The 20973-nt window shown below is 52.1% G+C and overlaps 1 protein-coding gene across 1 annotated transcript; it reads left to right on the top strand.

The window, feature by feature from the left end:
- Positions 1-9903: 9903 nt before the first annotated feature.
- ISL1 (ISL LIM homeobox 1) lies at positions 9904-20167 on the top strand. The gene is made up of 6 exons (XM_016198694.2): positions 9904-10019; positions 10906-11095; positions 13753-14012; positions 15750-16036; positions 17225-17392; positions 19402-20167. Exons 1-6 carry the CDS (start codon positions 9992-9994, stop codon positions 19516-19518), a joined length of 1050 nt encoding a protein of 349 aa, XP_016054180.1. The 5' UTR covers positions 9904-9991; the 3' UTR covers positions 19519-20167.
- The last annotated feature ends 806 nt before the right edge of the window (positions 20168-20973 follow it).

The following is a 20973-nucleotide window of genomic DNA, read 5'->3' as shown; positions in this document are numbered from 1 at the left end:
TCCTACCAGGCTTTTACGGGCCTGTTGCTTCGTGCACATGTGCAGACTGCCTGACCCCCACGACGTCCAGGACAGATTGTATGAGAACAACTGTATGTGACCTTTCCAACGTCCCGGGCACCCAGGCTCTTCCTAAGTGCGTGGTGCAAGGAGCGCTCCCTCCGGGCTTGGCCTGCATGCTGCTCGCGTGGGAAGGACCAGTCGGGGAGCCCGGGAGCCAGCTCAGAAACGCTAACGCAGCGGCGGCCTTGCCGGCACCCTGCCAGCCGCTTGGCACGCATCTGAGCAGAGGGCAGTGTTTCCACACATCTCCGCCTTTACTGTGGTTTAAGTGAGCAGTTCCAAATATGTGAATTACACTCCTGGTATAATCCGATCTGTAGCCAGGGCTGACAAAGTCTGGAAAACTTAGCAACCATTTAAAAAATGTGTCTCATTGATTCTAGAGAGAGAGGAAGAGACAGGGAGAGAGAGAGAAAGAGAAACATTGATGTGAGAAACATCAACCCGTTCTGATCGGGGATCGAACCCGCAACCCGGGCATGTGCCCTGACTAGGAATGGAAACCAGACCCTTCGGTGCTCGGGACAAAGCTCTGACCAACTGATCCACACAGGCCAGGGCCCCAGCCATTTCCTGGAGTTTCCTCTCAGGTTAGTCTTTTCTCCTGTTTGAGTCCCAAGTCTTTATTGTTAAACGAGCCCAGCCACACACCAAAAAAAACTGTAGGAATCCGTTTTACGGCATTGCTGGTACTTTTAGTTTGTATTTTCCATGCTGATACAGTTTACCAATAGTGAGTCTACTTTTGGTAAGTATTTTAGTGTAATATGTTTAAAGATGCAATACAACTTTTAAAAGTAATTGCCAAATAGTCTACTTTTCTACAAAAAAGAACCCTTAAATCAGTTTTGCTGATTTAAATGTCATATTAATATAACTATAAAGTCTCCTTTTTCCAGATCTCCACCTACGCTCCCAGTTCCCAGCTGCTAGTAAAGACCTGGCCTTAATCCTTAAATGCGGGGCCTAAGGGGATGAGCCGAGTCATTCCTTACCACACTGGAATATTTTTAAAATTTTTAATTTTTCAATTACAATTTACATTCAATGCTATTTTGTATTGGTTGCAGGTGTGCGGCAGAGCGGTTAGACAATCACATGCTTTCCAAAGTGATCCCCCTGATATTTCCGGGACCCACACCCGGCACCGCACATGGTGACGACAATATTACTGACTATTCCCCGGGCCGCGCTTCCCACCCCGGGACTGTCTGCAGCCACCGGCCCGTCTTCTTGGCACTGTCTGCACTTCTTTCTTCCCTCAGGAAGCTTCCTCCATGGCTTCAGGAAGCCGTCCTTTCCCCGCCCAGCCTAATGCCTACTTTCGCTCTCTCTTCGGGTGGCTGATGAAGTCACGTCCACTCAGGTCTGTCTCCACCACCAGATGGGCCGGGTGACTGTCCACCCACTCACTCTTCCCTCCCGCTGAGAGCCCTGCTCACGCTTCCTCCCCACTCTGGCGTAATTCACGGGCCGTGGGCCCTGGCCCAGGGTATCCCAAGTCACCTCAGCAGACCCGCGATGGCTCGGGGACAGGAATATGGAGAGCTGTGTCACGGGACATTTGGGACAGCTAGCTGAACATCTCCAGATGGAAGGAACACACCACAAAGACCTAAAACATATGGTTTCTAATTTTTTCCCAGGCCCTATGGAAATCCAAAGCCAGTGAAACTATACCCAGCGCTTCTCATCACCATCACCAATGTTCTGAGCAGCTCATAAAAGGAGAGCGCACAATACAGTCTAGGACTGGGCCAAGAAAATGAAAGGGCACATTGCACCACGCTCTGACGTGGAACATAAAATAACCTGAGTCCTGCATGGGCTAGTTACGGGGAACAACAATTTCTGATTTAGCATTACCACGCAAGGCGCAGTGATCTTTCCGGGTTGTTACATGAATCTTGGGAGTGGGGAGAGGAGTCTTAAAATACGGCAAAGCATCAATTTAGCTACATTTAAAAGTGAGAGCACACATCATAGAATAGTTCCATGTTTTTATAACTAGACTGAACACTCGAATAGCAGGCCGGAAACAACATATTGGTTACACATATAAATCTTATTATTTTTACTAGATTTTGACCATAGATCCTAGCTAGACATTATAGTAAGCAAATAAGTTTGTTATACTTGCTTGTTCACTTAACATTAATTTCTTGTAAATTATGAGGTGGCGATATCTAGCTATATTAATTTTAATGCATTAATGTTTACATGTAACTAAAGATAAGCGCAACATTGTCAAACCACAAGTTAATTATAGTCATTTTCCTTTGTAAAAAATTTTTATTGATTTTAGAGAGAGGGAGAGAGAGGGAAAGAGAGAGAGACATTGGTTTGCTGTTTCAGGTTTTTATGCAGTCACTGGTTGCCTCCTGTACGTGGTGTATTGGGACGATGCTTTAACCAACTGAGCTACCTGGTCAGGGCAAATTATAGTCATTTCTTAATTATCTAGAGCTTTTTCAGATTTTATCCCTCGCTCCTATGATGTCACTGGAGCTTTCAGAACAGCAAGTGGCAAAATACACATTTTAAATGCACAACTGAAATAAAACAAGATTTTGCAAACAGGTATTTTCTTGCAGTATTAACGTAGCACCTAGTTATGGATCATCATGTTTGACGGATTTTGGTTCATGAAGTTTCAGATATTTTTCATTCTATAAAAGTACCTCTGAATATTATTTCTAAGCCTGATCATTATTTTCTTGGAAGGAGGGTGATATGTGTATTAGAAATAGCATCTCAAACCTTTATGGGATTATCTTGCAATATGAAAATGATGTTGCCACTAGCATTTAATTATAACATAAACAATGTATAAAATATAGGGCAAACGCTTACAATATATATCATATATGTGCGTGAGGTGTACATAATCCAGAGACAAAGCCAGTTAAAGACGGCCTCTATTACCATCATTACCTCTTCACACCATAATTTTTTTTATTTTTCATTTTTGGATCGAATTTTGTACCACGGAGGCATTCTAGATACACGTCAGCAACAGACAATTGAGAAACGGCAACAAAGTAGCTGCCGTCCTGCCGGGTGAACTCTCAGGCCCCCCCGGGCCGCAGCCTCCCCGCTAATCCGCGCACGTGCGCCCCGGCCAGAGAGGGGCTCAGAGGCGCGTCCGCGCTGCGGGGTCCCCCTCTTTTCCCAACCCCCACGTTTGCCGCACGGGGCGCATACAAATACACCCGGTTCCTCTATAGTGGGGGGTGATACTCACAATCAGGCCAGTCGCTCAGACGCTCTGCACCAGTGACAGGGCCGTCATTTCGGGACGCGGCCCCCCAGCAAGCGCGGGGACCGCAGGTCCTTCCAGTTGCTGGAACCAGGCCCTGGACAAAGCTGGGCCTCTGGGAGCCGTGGCGCCAAGAGCTGCCTACACAGGGTCTGAAGCAATTACCACGGTACCTCGAGTCTTTCTACAACCGCACTCGTTTTGGGGAAGCCGGGAGGGCTGGGGGCACCGGCGGGCGCCGACTGAAAGTTTAACCTGCGCGGGGGCGCGTCTCTGCGCTGCTTCCTCCCCTCCCCAGTCTCCCAGGCCCGACGGCGCCCACCAGGAGCCCCTGGCCACAGGCACGACCCGACTCCTTCCGGGACGGCGGCCGGGATTCACCTTTGCTTCCCCACCCGCGCCGGGAAACGAGGCCGTGGGACCTCCGGTCACAAACGCGGGTGGAAGGAGATCCGCACTCAGGGGCCTGCGCGGCCCCCTCGGGGCTCTGCGCGCGCCACCGCGGGGCCCACAATCTTCGGGGCCTTGGTTGCTGATTTTCCCTTAAGTTTAGCAGGAGCTGGGGGTGCGGGGCAGTGAATTCTGCTCGATTGTTCCTCTTGGGTCAACAGGAAGACCTATAGAAAAATGCTCTGCAGCGCAGGACGCCGAGGCCGGGCGGCCCAGCTGGAAGGCTGACAAGGTGGACCCAGAGGGAGGAAGCCAGAGGGACCAGGAGGGTGGGGGCTCTTTGTTTCCCTCTTCCCTGGACTCAGAGAGGCTAAATTTCTAGAGACATGTTTTGGACGCGGGCGGTGGGCTCTTAGCAAAGTCCAGAAGCTTGACCTCAGGGCTCTGAGCCCAAAAAGGACCTTGGGACAGGAGTGCCTGCGCCCCGGAGAGGCCACCTGGGGCAGACAGGTTGTCCTCGGAGCCCTGGCTGCGCCGGTGTGAAGGGAAGGCGTTCTTGACCCCTGGGGGGGGGGGGGCAGTTGGTGGCTGTAAAGCCCATCACATGACGTTCAAAAGGGGCCCCCTTTCCCAGTCGGTGTGTAGCAGGTAGAGGGGCAGGGCGAAGCCTTTCTCTCCACGTGCAGTGAGAGAACTGATGAGTTTTCCTCACGGCGTGGACCCGGAGGCGCAGGCGATGCTGAACGCTCACCTCCCGTCCACCTGCACGGAGCCCACGCCCAGGGCGACCTGCGAAATCGGTCCTAACCCCCCCCCCAGCCCCCCAGATGACTAGCCGTTTACTGGGCCTCGAAGACTTTTCTCCCCAGCCCCGAAACCATCTCCTCCGCTCTCAGAACCTGCCTGCGCTCTGCAGGGTGAATCCAGCGACCGCCCCTCCGCTTAAAAACAGCCCCCGCGCGCCCGCCCCGGCCCCACTAAGCACCCCAACGCGCCCTGGCCACCACTTTCATTCACAGAAAGCGGCTGTAACTCCTGACATCCCCTCCGCAGCCCGCCCGAGCCGCAGCCCCGGGCCCTGTTGCGAGGCTGTGTCTCCAGCACGGACTCGCAGGCTCCGGGAAGGTTATTTGGGGCATCCCGGTAAATTTCTGGGCAGCCGCGTCCCTCCCCCGCTGGGCTGGAAAATTTCTGCTCCGGGCCACCCGCACCTCCAGGCGCCTCTGCAGAGGTACCTTCCGCCGGCCTCCCCCGCTGAGCCTCCCCCAGGGCGCGGGCGCGGGCGCCGGCGCCGGGAAGGACTCCTTCGCGCTAAACTCCGCTGCCCCTCTGCCCCTCGGGCTGGTGGCGGGGGCAGAAGGGGCGTCCTTCCTTCTGAAAGCAGGTCATCGGACCCACCACCCTGAGCTCACTGCCTCTGGGCTTCCCGAGAGCTCGGTGGGCCCGCGGTGTTTGCCAGACGCGGTGCCGATGTGGAAGCTTTGAGCCCGGCCGCCCAGGACTTGGGGACACCGTCCTTTCGACTCCAGCTGCCCCAGGAGAACCGGGTGCGCGTGCGGAGGGGCTTTGCCAGCCGTGGGCTCAGGGCGTCCTGGGGCCGGAGCCTCCGAGCCCGCGCACCGCCCGCCCCAGCTCCGACCTGGGCTCCGCGCACAACTCCGGTCCAGTAAAGGTCCCAGTCACCTAGAGCTTCAGAAAGAAAAACCAAAAAACACACACCCACATACACAAAAGAAAAAGGTTCCCCTGGGCCCTGCCCGCCGCTCCTGTGCCATCACAATCCATAACCTCGGAAAGGACAACGTTACGGGGAGGGCGCAAAGCTCTGCCCTCGCCGGGCCGGGCTGCGGGGCGTGCGCTGCGCTCCCGGGGCCCGGGCCTCCGCGCGGGAACGCGGCCTCCTGGCCACGGCCGCGGGAAAGAACCCCCGGAACCGCAGCCACCCCACTCCCCAGCCCTGGCTGCGCAGCCCCGCGAGCAGAGCGGTCCTGCTCATTCACCCAGATTGTTTTAACTGGTTAATAAAGCAATTGACACTCCACAAAACCACCACCGCCGCAGGAGTCCTGGGCAATAAAATGAGAATCAGGACGGCAGGTTTGTTGTGGTTAACAACCGCCTTTATTATTATCATTACTTAGTATTCTTTAAAAAAACAAACAAACATGTAAACAGAAAGCAAAAGAAAAATATCCTTCCATACCCAATGGTACAGAGAAGATCCCTTCTTTTTTTTTTCTCATCTGAAAATAGAGCACAGATTTTTCTTGATTCGCCCTCAATAAGCCACCAACAATAAACCTGGAAGAGACAAATTAGCTCCAAGCACCCGCCGCCCTTGGGGGTGGAGTATAAATGGTTAATCGTGACTTCCTTTAAACGGGTAAAATTTTATCTGACTCTTGGACTGATTTAAGACACTAATGCTTTATATAGTCTTATTCTGCCTACATGATTAGACTACAGAAAAAAATAAAAAGAAGGGAGTCTGGGATATATTCTATACCTGTTTCCTGAGGCAAATAAAATGTTTGTTTCATTTTGACACCCCCCCCCCTTGCAAATTACACACTTGGGATATCAGAAAACATAAATCGTCCGGTTAATTTGTTTCCGTCCGAATACCTCACTTATGGACACTGGCATCCCAATTGTGATTCTGCTCTTTCAAACTGATTCTGACGTTAGCTAAGCAGAGCACCAAGTCCCTGGGAATCAGTTCCCAAACACACCCCCAGTTCAGGGAAAGCGGGCAAAAGCCCCCTTCCCATCCCCTTCTTGAAAAATCGGGGAGGGAAAAGCTTTCTCCCTCTCTGTACACAATTTCCCAAAGAACCAACTTCAAACTCACTTATGTCTGCCAGAGGCTGCTAGGGAATAAATCAACCCTCAATGTGTAACGCTACTTTTCAATTGCAATGAAAACCTATTTAGATTTTCGAAAAGTATCTTGAGAACATATTTTTTCAGGCACCTGTATCGAGCACTAAGTCCGAATGTGGAATTTTTCTATTTTAACTGAAACAGAGAAAACAACAGCACACAAAAATGCAGGCATAAGAGCTCAGCAGGAGTTTTTGGGTGTAACAGCCGCATTTTGGAAGGCGCACATGGGCAGATGCCACAGACCCAAGAGGAACTTATTAAATCTTAGCACCTCTTTTATATTCAGAGGCACTGTAAAGTATATTTGGGTGGCCTGGAAGTAACAGGAACTATACTTAATAACTACTCATTTTTATTTTTTATTTTTTTCTCATCAGTAAAAGAGCTCACACCAGGGCATCCACACCACTGCTGTCTTGAAGGATGTATTTCTGAACCTACAGGATATTCAAAGGTCAAAAGGAGTCCATTTTTGACGAGAGGGTCTAATCCCCCTTTGAACACAAGAGGTCGCTCCTGTGACCAAATACTGGGGGGAGGGGGGATACTGCTAATCACTACTTGGTATATTCTATAAAAACATTACAAAAAAATTTTACAAATATATTTAATGCATTAAATGCACATACCAGCTAAGGAAACGGGAACAATCTGTGATATCTGAATTTCAAGGTGAAGTGAACCAATAATACCTGCTATCCAAACTTTGATTTTAATGCAAAATGTATTATCAACAGACACAACTCCAGAGCACATCCATCATGAAACAACATAATTACCGGGTTCCCTCAAATTGCCCCCCTTGAACAAGGGGAGATCATCGGCTTGATTTTCACATCTGTGGGCCCAGGAACTTATTAAGAAAACACTTGTTTACAGTAACAGTGGGCTGAGGCAAGCAAAACATTGTCTTCACATCATGATGAACTTGCCCATTCCTAACGGTTTTCCTCCAAGATAGATGCCGGCTTTTCTACTTGGAGTTGCTATCGACATCAGCAATAATTCTTTGGAATAGCTCATTAGTTTAGGGAGTTAGGAAGCCACACTGTGTGGCTGGTCTGGAGGAAGATGGATGGTGAGCAAGGGTGCTTTGCGAATTTCGAATATAAGCCAGCAGCTTCTGTAGTTTAATTCCGTGTTATAAAGGTGGCAGGATGGAATATGATTGGTTAAAATCCTCTATTTACTTTCTGGCCTTACAGTGGTATCTTTTTTTTTTTTTACTAGAGTCAACTTGGTTATCTACACAGGAAACATGCCCCTACACTGGGAAGACTCGCTTCACGTTGTGATGATCAGCATCAGTTCTGCAGCAGCAGCTGACAAAAGGCTCCCTGCATACAATACCAGGCACTAGAAACTATAACCGAAAACCAAAACCAAAAATCTGGTAAATGTATCCACCTCCGTGCATCCGGCTGACTTTCGGTTTCGCACACACACTCTGACATAACTTACATTGTAACAATAAAAGGGATGAGATCCAGCGAGAGGTCTTCCTTGAGAGAAAACAAAACAGAACCGACGCAAGTTCCTTGATAAAGCCTCAGCAAGATCCGGCGAAACTCAGGCGTCTCGGCTTCTCCCTGAGCCCCGGGGAAGCCTATCCAGCCAACCGAGCCGGGCGGCCGGGGGCTCCGGCGCTTATCAAGGGTGAGATCTGGCGAAAGATACAAAGAAAGGAGTTTCCTAACCCAGCGGCTTTACTGGAGGCAACAGGACACCGAAACTACCCCTATTCTGCTGCTGCTTGGGTCTGTGGGCCTTTTCAGATGAAACTGGCAGCCGCCTTAGATAAGGAATCGCTAGCTACTTAGCAGCTTTGGGCGAAGTGTGGGGGTTCTTCGTCGCCTCCCTGCGACTTTGTTTCAGGGAGCCTGGAAGGTGACGGGAACGTGTAACCACCTACTGGAAAGGGTTACCTAGTCTCAGCCAGCACTCTTGCCTCTCCAGGCTGTTCTGAGAGAAAGGATCGGATAAACACACCTGGCTAAGGGTTGAGTGAAACAGGCATTTCACGGCCCTTCTGCCTTACACCCCTCCCGATTCACGCCCTGAGCCTAACGCATTTTTTAAAATCTCTAGAGAGACATGGAGACGTCTCCTTATAATTTCCAAAACGCCACCAGCTAATTGTACACGTTTGCTCAAAGACAAAGGGCAGGAGACCAGCAGAGAGAAACTCTTTACGTAACCTCTTTACAACAGACTCGAAAGTGCTGGAAGGCCATTTCTGTTTGGGCTCGTGTTAGCACGCTTCCTAATTCCAGAGTGAAACTGCAAAAAGAGACGTCGCAGGCCGAGAGGGGAAGAGAGGAGTTCGCGGAGCCAACCTGGTGTTACCTGCGCGCCTCCGACCTGATTCTCCGCTAAGGCCACAGCGCTCCTTCCCTTCCGCCCCGCGTTTTTGGAGACCTGGGGCCGGAGGGAACGGGGTCCCGGGGGAGCAGTAGCGAACAATTCCTCTGGGTCCGTTCGTCCCATGCCCGGTCCTTCTTCCCGGAGGCAGCTCCCAGCGCGCCAGGCGCAGCCAGTGAAAGAACTCACCCTCCCCCGGCAGCCAAGCGCCGGCCAGGCCTGGAGCTGTGCGCCCGAGCGCGAGACCACACAGCCGAGCCAGCCCGGCTGTTCCAAGCGGCCCCTTGGCTAGAACCCGGGAGGGAACCTCATGATCAGGAAGACCTACCCACCAGCCACTCGCCACCGGCGGCAGAAAAGTGAGCCCGGCGCGCAACACGGCCAGCCGGACGGCGGGGACCCCGGGAGCGCTGGGCGGAGGAGCGCCGGGCGCGCGACAGGCGGCGAGGGCGCAGGCGGCGCGGCCGGGAAGGAGCGAGGGAAGGGGACGGGAGGGGGAGCGGCAGCAGGAGAGGGGGGCCCCGAGCCAGGGCGGCCGGGCGGCCGGCGCCGGGGGCGAGCGGCGGGCCCCGAGCACGTCGCCCGGGAGCCCTAAGCCTCCGCCGCGGGCTCGCCGCGCGGCCAGTGGCGCACGGCCGCGGCGGGGCTGAAATATGATAATCAGAACAGCTGCGCCGCGCGCCCCGCAGCCAATGGGCGCGGCGCTCGCCTGACGTCCCCGCGCGCTGCGTCAGACCAATGGCGATGGAGCTGAGTTGGAGCAGAGAAGTTTGAGTAAGAGATAAGGGAGAGAGGCGCCCGAGCCGCCCGAGTCCGCCGCCGCCGCAGCGCCGCCGCTCCGCCAGCTCCGCCCGCTCCGCTGGGACTCCCGACGCGCGAGGGCGCGGCGCGGCCGGGCAGCGGCTCGCTCAGCGCCGGCGGCCCCCGGGCCACTGCCTCCCACTCAGGCCACAGCTCCAGCATCCTGCCTGTGGGCTGTTCACCAACCGTACAACCACCATTTCACTGTGGACATTACTCCCTCTTACCGATATGGGAGACATGGGAGATCCACCAAAAAGTAAGAGGCTCTTTTACCTTGTGGGGCTCGCTCGGTGTGCTGGTCTGCGCGGGGGTCGCTCTCAGGCACGGGTGCCCAGGGCTCTTCGGAGTTGGAGCCATTGCCTGGAGAGACAGAGACAGAGAGAGAGAGAGGAGAGAGAGAGGGGACCGGGAAGGTGGCCTTTGCTGCCGCCGCCACGCCTGCATGCTTTGCCGTGGGTTCTGGTCCTCGGGAAACTGGTCGTACCTTGCGTTTGAATTCGCCTGTGCGCCCTGCGAAGCCCCGGCCCGCGGCTGCCCAGGGGTGGTTTCCTCCCCGGGAATCCCGAGCTCTCCGAGAAGGATACAATGTTGCAAAGGGCTGCCTGCACGTACAATACCCGGCGGTGGGAAGTAGCATTAGACTTGCAAAGCAGAGCGAGTGACAACTGTGTTGATGTGTGCTCGTGCTAACGATATCCAGCCCTAGGTACCGTTGGAGAGCGTGCCTCGTGGAAAACAGGCATCCCCGCGTTCACCCGGCGCCGCTAGTCAAAACCTTTTCTTTGACTTGACTTATCCACGTCTTTGCCGGCGGTTACACGGCGGAGAGGCGGAGGGAGGGATAAAAGAAAATACAAAAGTGCACGGGCTTGATTGTGTGCTAGGCTTACAAATGTCGACTGTTCAAATCTGCATTTTACATATATTCCACCTCCTTTTTTGCAGTGAGTCAGGGTTTTGATGGCACACTTCAATTACCATTCCAAAGTGCAATACTCTTTAAGGAAAAAGAGAGAAGAAAAGGGGGGGGGGGAGAGAGAGAAACCTCCCAGAGTACGCCCCGTAAGAGAACGACACTAAAAGTGTGTTTATCTCTGTAGGAAGTAAACGGTGAGTCAATCATGTATTTATTTTCATTTCAGAAAAACGTCTGATTTCCCTATGTGTTGGTTGCGGCAATCAAATCCACGACCAGTACATTCTGCGGGTTTCTCCGGATTTGGAATGGCACGCGGCGTGTTTGAAATGCGCGGAGTGTAATCAGTATTTGGACGAGAGCTGTACGTGCTTTGTGCGGGATGGGAAAACCTACTGTAAGAGAGACTATATCAGGTACGGCCTCACCTGCCGCTTCCCTCCCTCTGCGGGCGGCCCTGGCTCTCCCGCGCCTCCTTTATGATTTGGTGGGACTCTGCCTTTTTGCCAAGTTTGCCCGAGTGGGGTCTGGCAAGCAGAAGTTGACCCTGACGCCTATTCCATAAATTAAACTATGCTGTTTATCTCACTTTTTAGAGAGAGGGGGGGAGAAAAAACCACCACCAAAAAAAAACACCCTGCAATATTTGATGGTGGTTTTCGTAAATCGTGTGGTTACCGAAGCTTGTTTCCTTGCTCCTGGAATCTGTGGTGCTCAGATTGTTTTTCTTTGTGACCCTCCCTCTTCCAAAACAAACAAACAAGACATTTTACAGATGGATAATTGGGGGTTTCTTGAATTTTAAAAAGGCTGGTTTTTGTCGTATCACGCAGTGTGTGCCTTTTCTATAGATTTACTGTACTTCGGTGTTTCCTTAGTACCTTAACAAATTCTCTGGAGATGTCGATGGAATGGGCGAAATAAAAGTTTGACCCAAACGTGCGTTTTTGAAGGAGAAAATAGCCTTTTACTTTTAGGCTAAGAGTTTCTACCTGGAAAATTTAAAAACCAACCCGAATATCCCCTGCAAAAAGACCGGAAATTTAATCTTTTCAAATATTAACCCTTTGGTGACATCCGACTGTCTTTTCTTTCTTATCTTATCGGAGCTGATGAATTAGACAGAACAGATCAAATTGCCCATCAGCGGTCTACGAACAATTGGTATATTTAGATAATTGAACAGCTTCCTTTCTCACATTAAAATCTGGTAACTGATAAAATGAGGGAATTGCCCATACTGACAAGACTAAAACCACATAAGGAACTTTTTTTTTTTCCTTTCAGTTTATTCTGCGTCTAAACTTTATGCTTTGCTAATCTGGTATTTTCTCTGACCCGTGTATGTATGTGTGAGAAACTTCATCTCATGCCTTAGGAAGCCAGTTGAATTTCTAAAGAAAATTTTATTGTTGCAATAGCAAAACAGATATTATGTTAAAAATAGCAAAATATATATATATATATATTTTTTTTAAATTCTCTGGTGGCCATTAACTAGAAAATAGCTTTTGTAAGTCTTGGAGTTTCTGGAGCTGAGAAATTATTTAAAGTTTAGTCAGGATTTAAGTATGCACTTAACAATTTTCCCCTGCTCACTTAGTGCCCAGGATTTTTTTATTCTTATTTTTAAATCGTGAAGTGGAAGAGTAGAATCTTGATAGATCCCACTGAACAGTGCACAAAAATAAGTTTAGGAATTCTTTGATGGAGGTGGGGGGAGAGTGGGAGGACATGGGGAAGGGGGGACGGGGAAGGGGGAGGGGTTTTCCAAATTGTTTGGTCACCGGCAAGGTAAAGCCCTCATCCTATGAAATGGCAGATCTCACACGGAGTAGGCGGAGGGAGGCAAAACTTTTGAATCTACCTCTAACCTCTGACAAATGAGCCTTTTTCATTGTTTACTCGATCGGTGTGTGAACTGGAGACTCTGGAGAGGGCGAGCTCACTTCGCACCTCCAGGAGCAGTATCTTTACTCCCGTGGAGATAGTGTTTTGCTCAGTTGCATACAGACCTGCGTGTGCCTAATTCTGGATACTCCTTTGTAGAAGGAGCCAATTGCTTCTACCTTTCTCTCTCCACTCTCTCTCTCAGCTCCTCTGTGTGTGTGTGTGTGTGTGTGTGTGTGTGTGTGCCTGCGCTGGCCCCTTTGAAATCCTGTACTTGTAAAAGCTGAACAGAGAGATCCTTTAGATTTCCCAGTGCCTTTCTCCCCTTGGGGAAGTGAGGTGCCCCCCCTCCCCGCTTTCTGTAGGTCTTTTTGTAGCAATGCCCCAGCTTCTGTTATTACTGATACACCGACAGGGCCCAGCACTGCTGAGAAGGAACCTACAAAGGAAAGGTCAGCAGTGAGGAAGACCTTAGAAGTGGTGGTTTGTTTTTTTCTTTCATTTTTCTGGCTGGTCATGACTCTCAAGTAAACTGAAATCGAGGTAGATGCTTCAGCCCCTGTAAAAGGATTGCGGGGAGCAGAAGCAGATTCTGGAAAATAATAATGAAAGGAAGACTGCAGAGGAAACTTTGTGTTAACATTGTTGCCCGCGGAGAAGTCTTTAGTTCCGGAGAAATTGCAGGGGACTTGCGGAGCATGGATCCGAAACCCTCGGGTTTCATTTTGTTCTGCTTGTGCGTTTCTGCGTGTGTGCACCCCGAGCGGGGTGACGGTGTCTGTTTCTCTTGGATGGAGGACTTTTGGCTGCAGGTTTAGAGGCATTTCTAGAAAGTGTGGGGCCGGTGGCTGCGGGTCTGTGACTGATCGCTCCAGCCCGGCCCAGGTTACAGAGCCCATCAGACGTTTGTCCTTGGCGTGGACGCGTGAACCCAGAGGTACCACGGAGATGCAGAGGTTCAGAAGGAGAGGGGGGAGAGAGAGGGCGAGGGGGCGAGACCTAACCAAGTCTGTTCTTCTTTCCCAGCTGGTCCGTTTCATGCCGATTTCGGTGGCTGGGGCCTTGTGGCCGGGTAGTCGGCGGGCGGTCTCTGGCCGGGCAGTGTCCGCCCCAAAGTGACCGCTGTCCCTGTGCTTCTCTCCCGCTCCCTCCCGGCCCGGCCGTGCCCGGCCCCCTCGCGCAGGTTGTACGGGATCAAATGCGCCAAGTGCAGCATCGGCTTCAGCAAGAACGACTTCGTGATGCGCGCCCGCTCCAAGGTGTACCACATCGAGTGTTTCCGCTGCGTGGCCTGCAGCCGCCAGCTCATCCCCGGGGACGAGTTCGCGCTGCGTGAGGACGGGCTCTTCTGCCGCGCCGACCACGACGTGGTGGAGAGGGCCAGCCTGGGCGCGGGCGACCCGCTCAGCCCCCTGCACCCCGCGCGGCCGCTGCAGATGGCAGGTACTCCTGGGGCCCGGAGGGAGGCCGGCTCGGGAGGCAGGCGCCCCTGCGCGCGCGGCCGGGTCGCCACGGGGCTGTGAACGGAGGCGCAGCGGGTGCAGTTAGCAGGGTTTCGCTCCGGCAGCAAGAAGGTTCAGGGCGCTCCCGGTCCCCTTTCCTCTTGGAGGTCTGCGTGTCTAAAGTGGGCGCACACGAATGTGCCCCGCGCGCGCACGCATGTGGACACGCGCCCCCGGAGCGCCCGGGCTCACCTTGGCCTTCGGGCCGGGGCTCGCCGCGGACGGGCCGCAGCTCCCGCCGCCTAATTAAAGGGGTGGAGCCCTGGGCCTCCCGAGCTTCCTCCCTTAACCCAGTGAAGGAAGTTTCGGTGGCCTTAAGTCACCTCGCCTCTCAAATCCCTTTTCCTTGCCAACTGCCCCGCACTCCCAACCGTTTTCAAAATTTACTTTTATCCTTTTGTGAGAAAATGAACGTGAAAAGAGGCAGTCTTAGTAGCTGCAGGCCCTTGCACGGAGCTGTAATTTAAAACTGTCAACAAGCTAATCTGCAGTAATTGCCTTTTAAAGGGAGCCTGCCTCTTTAAACCATTCATTCTAAGTGATTTGGTGAGAATTTCATCTTCGGGCCTGTGGCTGTAACACTAAATTGACCCCATAAGGTGTTGACCTGACCCTAGGGGGTCCTGGAAGGTGTGGGATTTGTACCCTACAGATCAGAGAGCCTTTCCCCGGGAAGGAGGGTGGAAACAGCAAGGTGGGCCTGGGGGGGGGCGCCCCGGGGAGAGGAGACAGACGCTGTTTCCAGCCCTGCCTTCCGGTCATGAAGGGATCTGCCCCGAGCGCTTTCAGAGGATCAGTTCCCACTAAACCCTGGCCGGGAAGCTGCGGCTCACCCCCCTGCCTGCTCGCAGCCCTGAGTCCTGCCTGAGGGGGGGATTTGTGACTTGCTTGCGTGGGGGCAGGGAGGGGGGCAGAGCCAGAGGGGGGCAGCTTCTGTTCAGTGCTACCTGTGGTCTGCTTGTGGGGAAACACGTTGGAGGCCGGAGCCTTGGGACCGAGTCAGGAGACAGACACTTCCCAGCTGGCCTTATCTGGATCCCCCGCTGCTCAGCAGAGTTTCAGTTTTCCTTTGCTTGGGGGGGGGGGGGGGGGGTCAGCCCGTTTCAGGAGCATCCAGGTAGATTCAGTCCTAAGACAGATCAAGGACTGGAGAGGTGGCCAAAATACCCAATTTCTCGAGCCCCTTGACAGGAGAGGCCCGAGGAGACCGAAGTTCAAGGCTTCCTGGCAGAATGCTCCTGGGCCTGCCTGTCGCAGACGTCCTGGCTGGTGCAGAGGCTCCGGCTGTCACTGGGGTGCTCTGCCTTACCTTCCCGGGTACCCTCTGTGACCTTCGCCCAAGGGCCCAGAGGTGGAGGGAGGGGGCACTTGGTGTGACCTGGGCCCAGTCTGGACACTAGGAAAGGCCAGGAGGGCGGAGAAACGGCGCTGAAAGAGGCCAGCCCTGCTGCGAGCAGGGGGACAGGCTTGGGGACGCGCGCCCCTTTGTGTTGACAGAGCAGGGGCCGCGGCAGGGTCCCCGGGCGCTTTACTCCGTTTTGACCTCTGAGACTGGAGAGCGAGACCTCATTCTGCCTCTGCCGGCCCCGCTTTGTGGCGGCTGCAGAGCTCAGCCGTGGTCCCCGAGCGGCGCGCACCGGCGCCGGCTCCCCGCGCTCACAGCGCCCCTTGCCCGCAGCCGAGCCCATCTCCGCGCGGCAGCCGGCCCTGCGGCCCCACGTCCACAAGCAGCCCGAGAAGACCACGCGCGTGCGGACCGTGCTCAACGAGAAGCAGCTGCACACCCTGCGGACCTGCTACGCCGCCAACCCGCGGCCCGACGCGCTCATGAAGGAGCAGCTGGTGGAGATGACGGGCCTGAGCCCCCGCGTGATCCGGGTCTGGTTTCAAAACAAGCGGTGCAAGGACAAGAAGCGGAGCATCATGATGAAGCAGCTGCAGCAGCAGCAGCCCAATGACAAAACCGTGAGTGCGGGGACCGCGGGGAGCAGGGGCGCGCCCAGGTGCCCGCCGGCCGCCCAGGTGGCGCGCGGGCGGCTTCCCTCCAGCCGCGGAGCAGGAGCCTCACCCGCACCCAGGCCCGGAGAGGCGCAACCCGGGACCTGCCTGGCCCGTGTGTGGTGCGGGCAGGGGCGCTTCTGCTGGTGCCAGCGGCCGCCCGCGGCCCCGGCCTGCGTGGGTGGGCTCCTGCGCTTCAGCATCGCCCCCACCCGCGCAGCGACCCCTCCGTGGGCAGGCTCAGCAAGGCCTGGCTCTGGTTTTGACATTCAGGCCCTCAGCTCCCCCTGGACTGGAGAGGAGGGCGGGACAGGGACTTGGCCTCCTATGATATCCAGGGTTTGGGGGGGTCACCCTGGGGTCCCCAGTCTCCCACCCCACGCCTGGCTAGGGCTTCTGCAACACCTTGAGGCCTGTGAGGTCCCCCAAGGTGATCCGCAAAAACAGAGCACTCTCAGCTCAAGGTCAAGCCCAGGCCTCCAGAGATGTCAGGCCCCTGGCAGTATTACCCACCCACAGCAGCACCCACCCCACAGGCCTTCTGGTTAAATTAACCTGAAGAGTTCCTTTTTTCCCCCCTTTTGCTTTTTACTGCTTTGGCCCTATTTTTAAATGCCATAAAACCCCCTGTCATTAAACTTGGCAGGCTGGCCAAGCCTGGGCCAGGGCACTTTCTAAGTTGGTTAGTGCTTAACAGCACAATAGGCACCAGACCCCAAGGCTTGAGGATGGGGGTTGGCCCCGCAGGGAGAGCCGCCTGGAGAAAAATCTAAGTGAAAATCTAACTGAAACTGCCCAGTCTAGAGCTGAATGGAGGCCCATCCTGCCTGAGCTCTCCGTGGCCTGGGATGCGTCAGGAGGAACTGGGATAAGCCGTGAGAGTAAGGGAAAGAAAGAAGAAAGTCGTAGTAGAATTTGGTTTAATGAGGTCCAAGCCGACCTAAGAGTCCAGCCCACGGAAGCAGAAAAACAAAACGCAGTAAAAGAAACCCGAACTCCTGCTAATATCCATACGCAGAGCAGATTAACAGAGTCAATAAAGGCCGCCATATAGATAAGATAATACCTGGGCATATTTGTTTAGCCTGTGCAGACAATGGAGGGAGGGAGTTTGCTCATTAACATGTTGGGACTGGGTGGGGGGGCTCTTCGCAGAATATCCAGGGGATGACAGGAACGCCCATGGTGGCTGCCAGTCCCGAGAGACACGACGGAGGCTTACAGGCAAACCCCGTGGAGGTGCAGAGTTACCAGCCACCTTGGAAAGTACTGAGTGACTTTGCCTTGCAGAGTGACATAGATCAGCCTGCTTTTCAGCAACTGGTAAGTGTCAGCTCCCAGAGTGAGGGGCTGAATCTCCACCGGGAAGGAGGTTCTGGTTTAAGGGATTCTGTGGGGGGCGGGTGCCTCCCAGGCCCCAGGGTTGGGCAGAGATGAGGGCCGGGTGGTGAAGAGTCGGAGGCAGCTCCAAAGGAAAACAAACCTCCTGCGAGTCCCTTTTATGAGAGTTCATCATTTGACCACATTGGCTGCATTTTCTGTCAGCCCTGCTCTGATGGATTAACTTCAAGGTGCCTAACAAAGTAGACGTGCCTGGGAAGCCGACAGGGTTGCCAAATTGTGCCTTAGACTCCAGAGTGAGAAGGGACTTTAGAGAGCACCTTGACATTTTAATCAGCAGTTAGTGAATTTCCTCCCGCCTCAGCTCCTGGGGAATGGTGCGTTTAAGGGCCTAAGTCAATTGTAATGATGTGAACCTGCGTAATCAATGCCATTATCCGTGGGCCGCAGGCATCTGTCCGGTGCTGGTTTCAGGTATATCAAGAAAGATCTTAGTTATTATTCAAAGACATGATTGATACTTTTTTGTTACTATGTCCCTTTCTGGGACTGTCTTAATCTAAAGTGTAGGGCTGCTTAAACATTTTTAAGTGTGTGAACGAGTTCAAATTTCATACATAATGACATGCTGTAGAGCATGTGTGTAGCAAAAGGAACATGAGTTCTACCAATCAGAGAGATAACACGTGAAAATCTGTTTAGTATTAATATGCTTTACACATCCGGAAAAGAGAAAATGAACTCACCTTTTGCCGACAAAAGGCTAAGAGTCCAGATAAATGAGATGATTAAATATGTCCTTTGTGATACTATGTTCACGTAAGATTCTCTTCTTAACTTGTAAACAGCCCTAGAAAATCTTGCTGTATAACGCTAGATCTATCCTAAAAACATGTTCCTCTCCTTGGAAATAAAGGTTTAGTTGAGGTTAGCGTTTTACCCTCACGTTTACCTGGAGGGCCTTTTTGTCCTAGGTGGTAGCAGGTAGGTAATGGGCCAGTCAGTGGTTGATTACAAAGGCCTGGCTGGCCCAGGTTTCTGTTTGCAAGTGGGCCAGTCTAGGAAAATTTAAGAAGTCCCTTGACCTCCCAATGGGAAAGTTTAACAGGGTAGAAAGGAAGGTAGACTCTGGAATTGGGAAAAATAACTTATTTTCAAATCAGGTCAATCTTCTGAGTTATTTGAGTGAAACCTGGATCCTAGAAGGCAGGCAGGGGAGGGTGCCGGGCCGCTCCTGAACCTTTATGACAGATGTGAGCAGAAGGAAGTGGGAACCAAGCAGGAGGCTGGGTAGGGAAGGATCTTGACAACAGCAACACAGGACTTTCTCAGCTCAAGAGGAGCCAGATATTTATAATGCGATGACGTTATAATATATGGGTCTCCTCTCGGGAGGAAGAGCCTGATTTAAAGGGAAAGAGAGAGAGAGACAGAGAAAGGCCAACAGCCTGCAGGACCCACAGGGAAGGGGCCCGGGCCGTGAGCCCTCTGAGGAGTTCATCATTGTTATGGGAGCCGCCTCTGAATCGCCCGTCCCAGCATCTGAGCGACCTGAGCGTGCGTGTGGATTTTCCAACTCAAGAAGAGAGGCTTGGATGCCTGGAGACGAGACCTCGCCTGCTCCCAGGGCAGCACGTAGCTGGCAGGACAGTGTTTTTTGGAGCATGCGTGGTAGAGAGGAGATGCCATTTTACAGTGGGAAGCATGTTTGTTCTTAAATAATTGAATGCAACACAATGTTGGGAATTCCGCTTCAGTTAAAACAGTTCTCTTGGAAGATGGGAAAGCGAGAGGATTTCTTCTCCACTCCTTTTCTTTCTAGGCTTTCTTTAGGGCTGTTAAAAATTGAATTACACACCCGGATATCTCTCTCTACACATCTGTCCGTCTGCACACGCAGATACTTATATACACATACACGGGAAGACTTTATCACCCTTTCGTGAACGTGATCAAAGCCTGCTTTATTCATTTCTCAACCTTCCACGCAGGTCAATTTTTCCGAAGGAGGCCCGGGCTCTAATTCCACCGGCAGCGAAGTGGCGTCGATGTCCTCTCAGCTCCCAGATACACCCAACAGCATGGTCGCCAGTCCTATCGAGGCCTGAGGAACATTCACTCAGATGTATTGTTTTCCTTCCCCGTTGGAGACAGTGGGAAACTATAACGCTGAACTCCGAAACAAAAGTATTTAACGACCCAGTCAGTGAAAGCTGAGTTGAGAAAACGAATGCTCCATGAAATGCACGAAGTCTGTTTTAATGACAAGGTAATATGGTAGCAACACTGTGAAGACAATCATGGGATTTTACTAGAATTAAAACAAACAACAAACGAGAAACCCAAACCCAACATATGCTATCCAATGACCTTAGGAGTACTGAAAAAAAAAAAAAAAGACGTTTTTAAAACATAGAGGATTTATATTCAAGGATCTCAAAAAAAAAGGCTTTTCATTTCACTGCACATCTAGCGGGAAGCAGGAGTAGATTTCCTAGTGCGTCCTTTCCTGAACGGTGCTGTTTCTGTGTTGGTCCTTGGCCGGCCCAGCGGGAGCCCCAGCGAGCAGCCGGCGCAGGAGAAACCGGCCTCCTCGGCTGGAGGAGCCCTTTCAGGGAGGCGGAGCTGCGTGGGTTTGCGATGTTTTCAGTTGACTTTAACGAGGGGTTCATTGAAGTCCTGGGTTTCTTAGCATGTCCTGTAGCTGGTTTCTCTTTTCCTTTTGCCCCTCTCTCCCCCGGCTCCCTCTATTAGTTTTTTTTTTTTTTTGAGATCCATCCTCTATCAAGAAGTCTGAAGCGACTTTAAAGGTTTTTGAATTCAGATTTAAAAACCAACTTATAAAGCATTGCAACAAGGTTACCTCTATTTTGCCACAAGCGTCTCGGGATTGTGTTTGACTTGTGTCTGTCCAAGAACTTTCCCCCCAAAGATGTGTATAGTTATTGGTTAAAATGACTGTTTTCTCTCTCTCTCTCTCTTTCTCTCTCTCTCTGGAAATAAAGAGGAAAAAAAAAAAGGAAACATTTTTTTTTGTTTGCTCTTGCATTGCAAAAATTATAAAGTAATTTATTATTTATTGTCGGAAGACTTGCCACTTTTCATGTCATTTGACATTTTTTTTTGTTTGCTGAAGTAAAAAGAAAAAAAAAAAGAAGATAAAGGTTGTACCGTGGTCTTTGAATTATATGTCTAATTCTATGTGTTTTGTCATTTTTTTTCTTAAATATGTGAAATCAAAGCGCCATATGTAGGATGATATCTTCAGGACTATTTCACTAATAAACGTTTGGCATAGATAAATAAATACATGCGATGATCCAGGGTCCCTCTTTTATATGTTTACAAGTAAGCCGTTAAAATGTCTGAAATTAAGTGCTGCATGTGAGGGGTAAACGGACGGTCCTGCGGTGTTTCCCTACCGATAGTTGAGGCTGAGCTTGCCGGTTTGCTTTGCAATAGTGGGACCAACCCTGGTGGGAAGCCTTTAGCTCTCAGCTGTAATAATATTACTGGTTTTTGACAATAAGATGCTGTCCTCCTGCCGGCCCCCCACCTTTCCT

This window comes from Miniopterus natalensis, chromosome 3 (genome assembly GCF_054644295.1).
Source record: "Miniopterus natalensis isolate mMinNat1 chromosome 3, mMinNat1.hap1, whole genome shotgun sequence".
NCBI lineage: Eukaryota > Metazoa > Chordata > Mammalia > Chiroptera > Miniopteridae > Miniopterus > Miniopterus natalensis.
Note: the sequence above shows the minus strand (reverse complement) of the source record. Positions and strands in the feature narration are given on the sequence as shown.

What these genes read in the sequence shown, in the direction of transcription:
- ISL1 (XM_016198694.2), top strand. Translation starts at nt 9,992, where the DNA reads ATGGGAGACATGGGAGATCCACCAAAAA. An exon ending in AGCAGCCCAATGACAAAACC is followed by an intron (nt 16,037 to 17,224) that starts GTGAGTGCGGGG and finishes GGCTCTTCGCAG; the next exon opens with AATATCCAGGGGATGACAGG. An exon ending in AGCCTGCTTTTCAGCAACTG is followed by an intron (nt 17,393 to 19,401) that starts GTAAGTGTCAGC and finishes CCTTCCACGCAG; the next exon opens with GTCAATTTTTCCGAAGGAGG.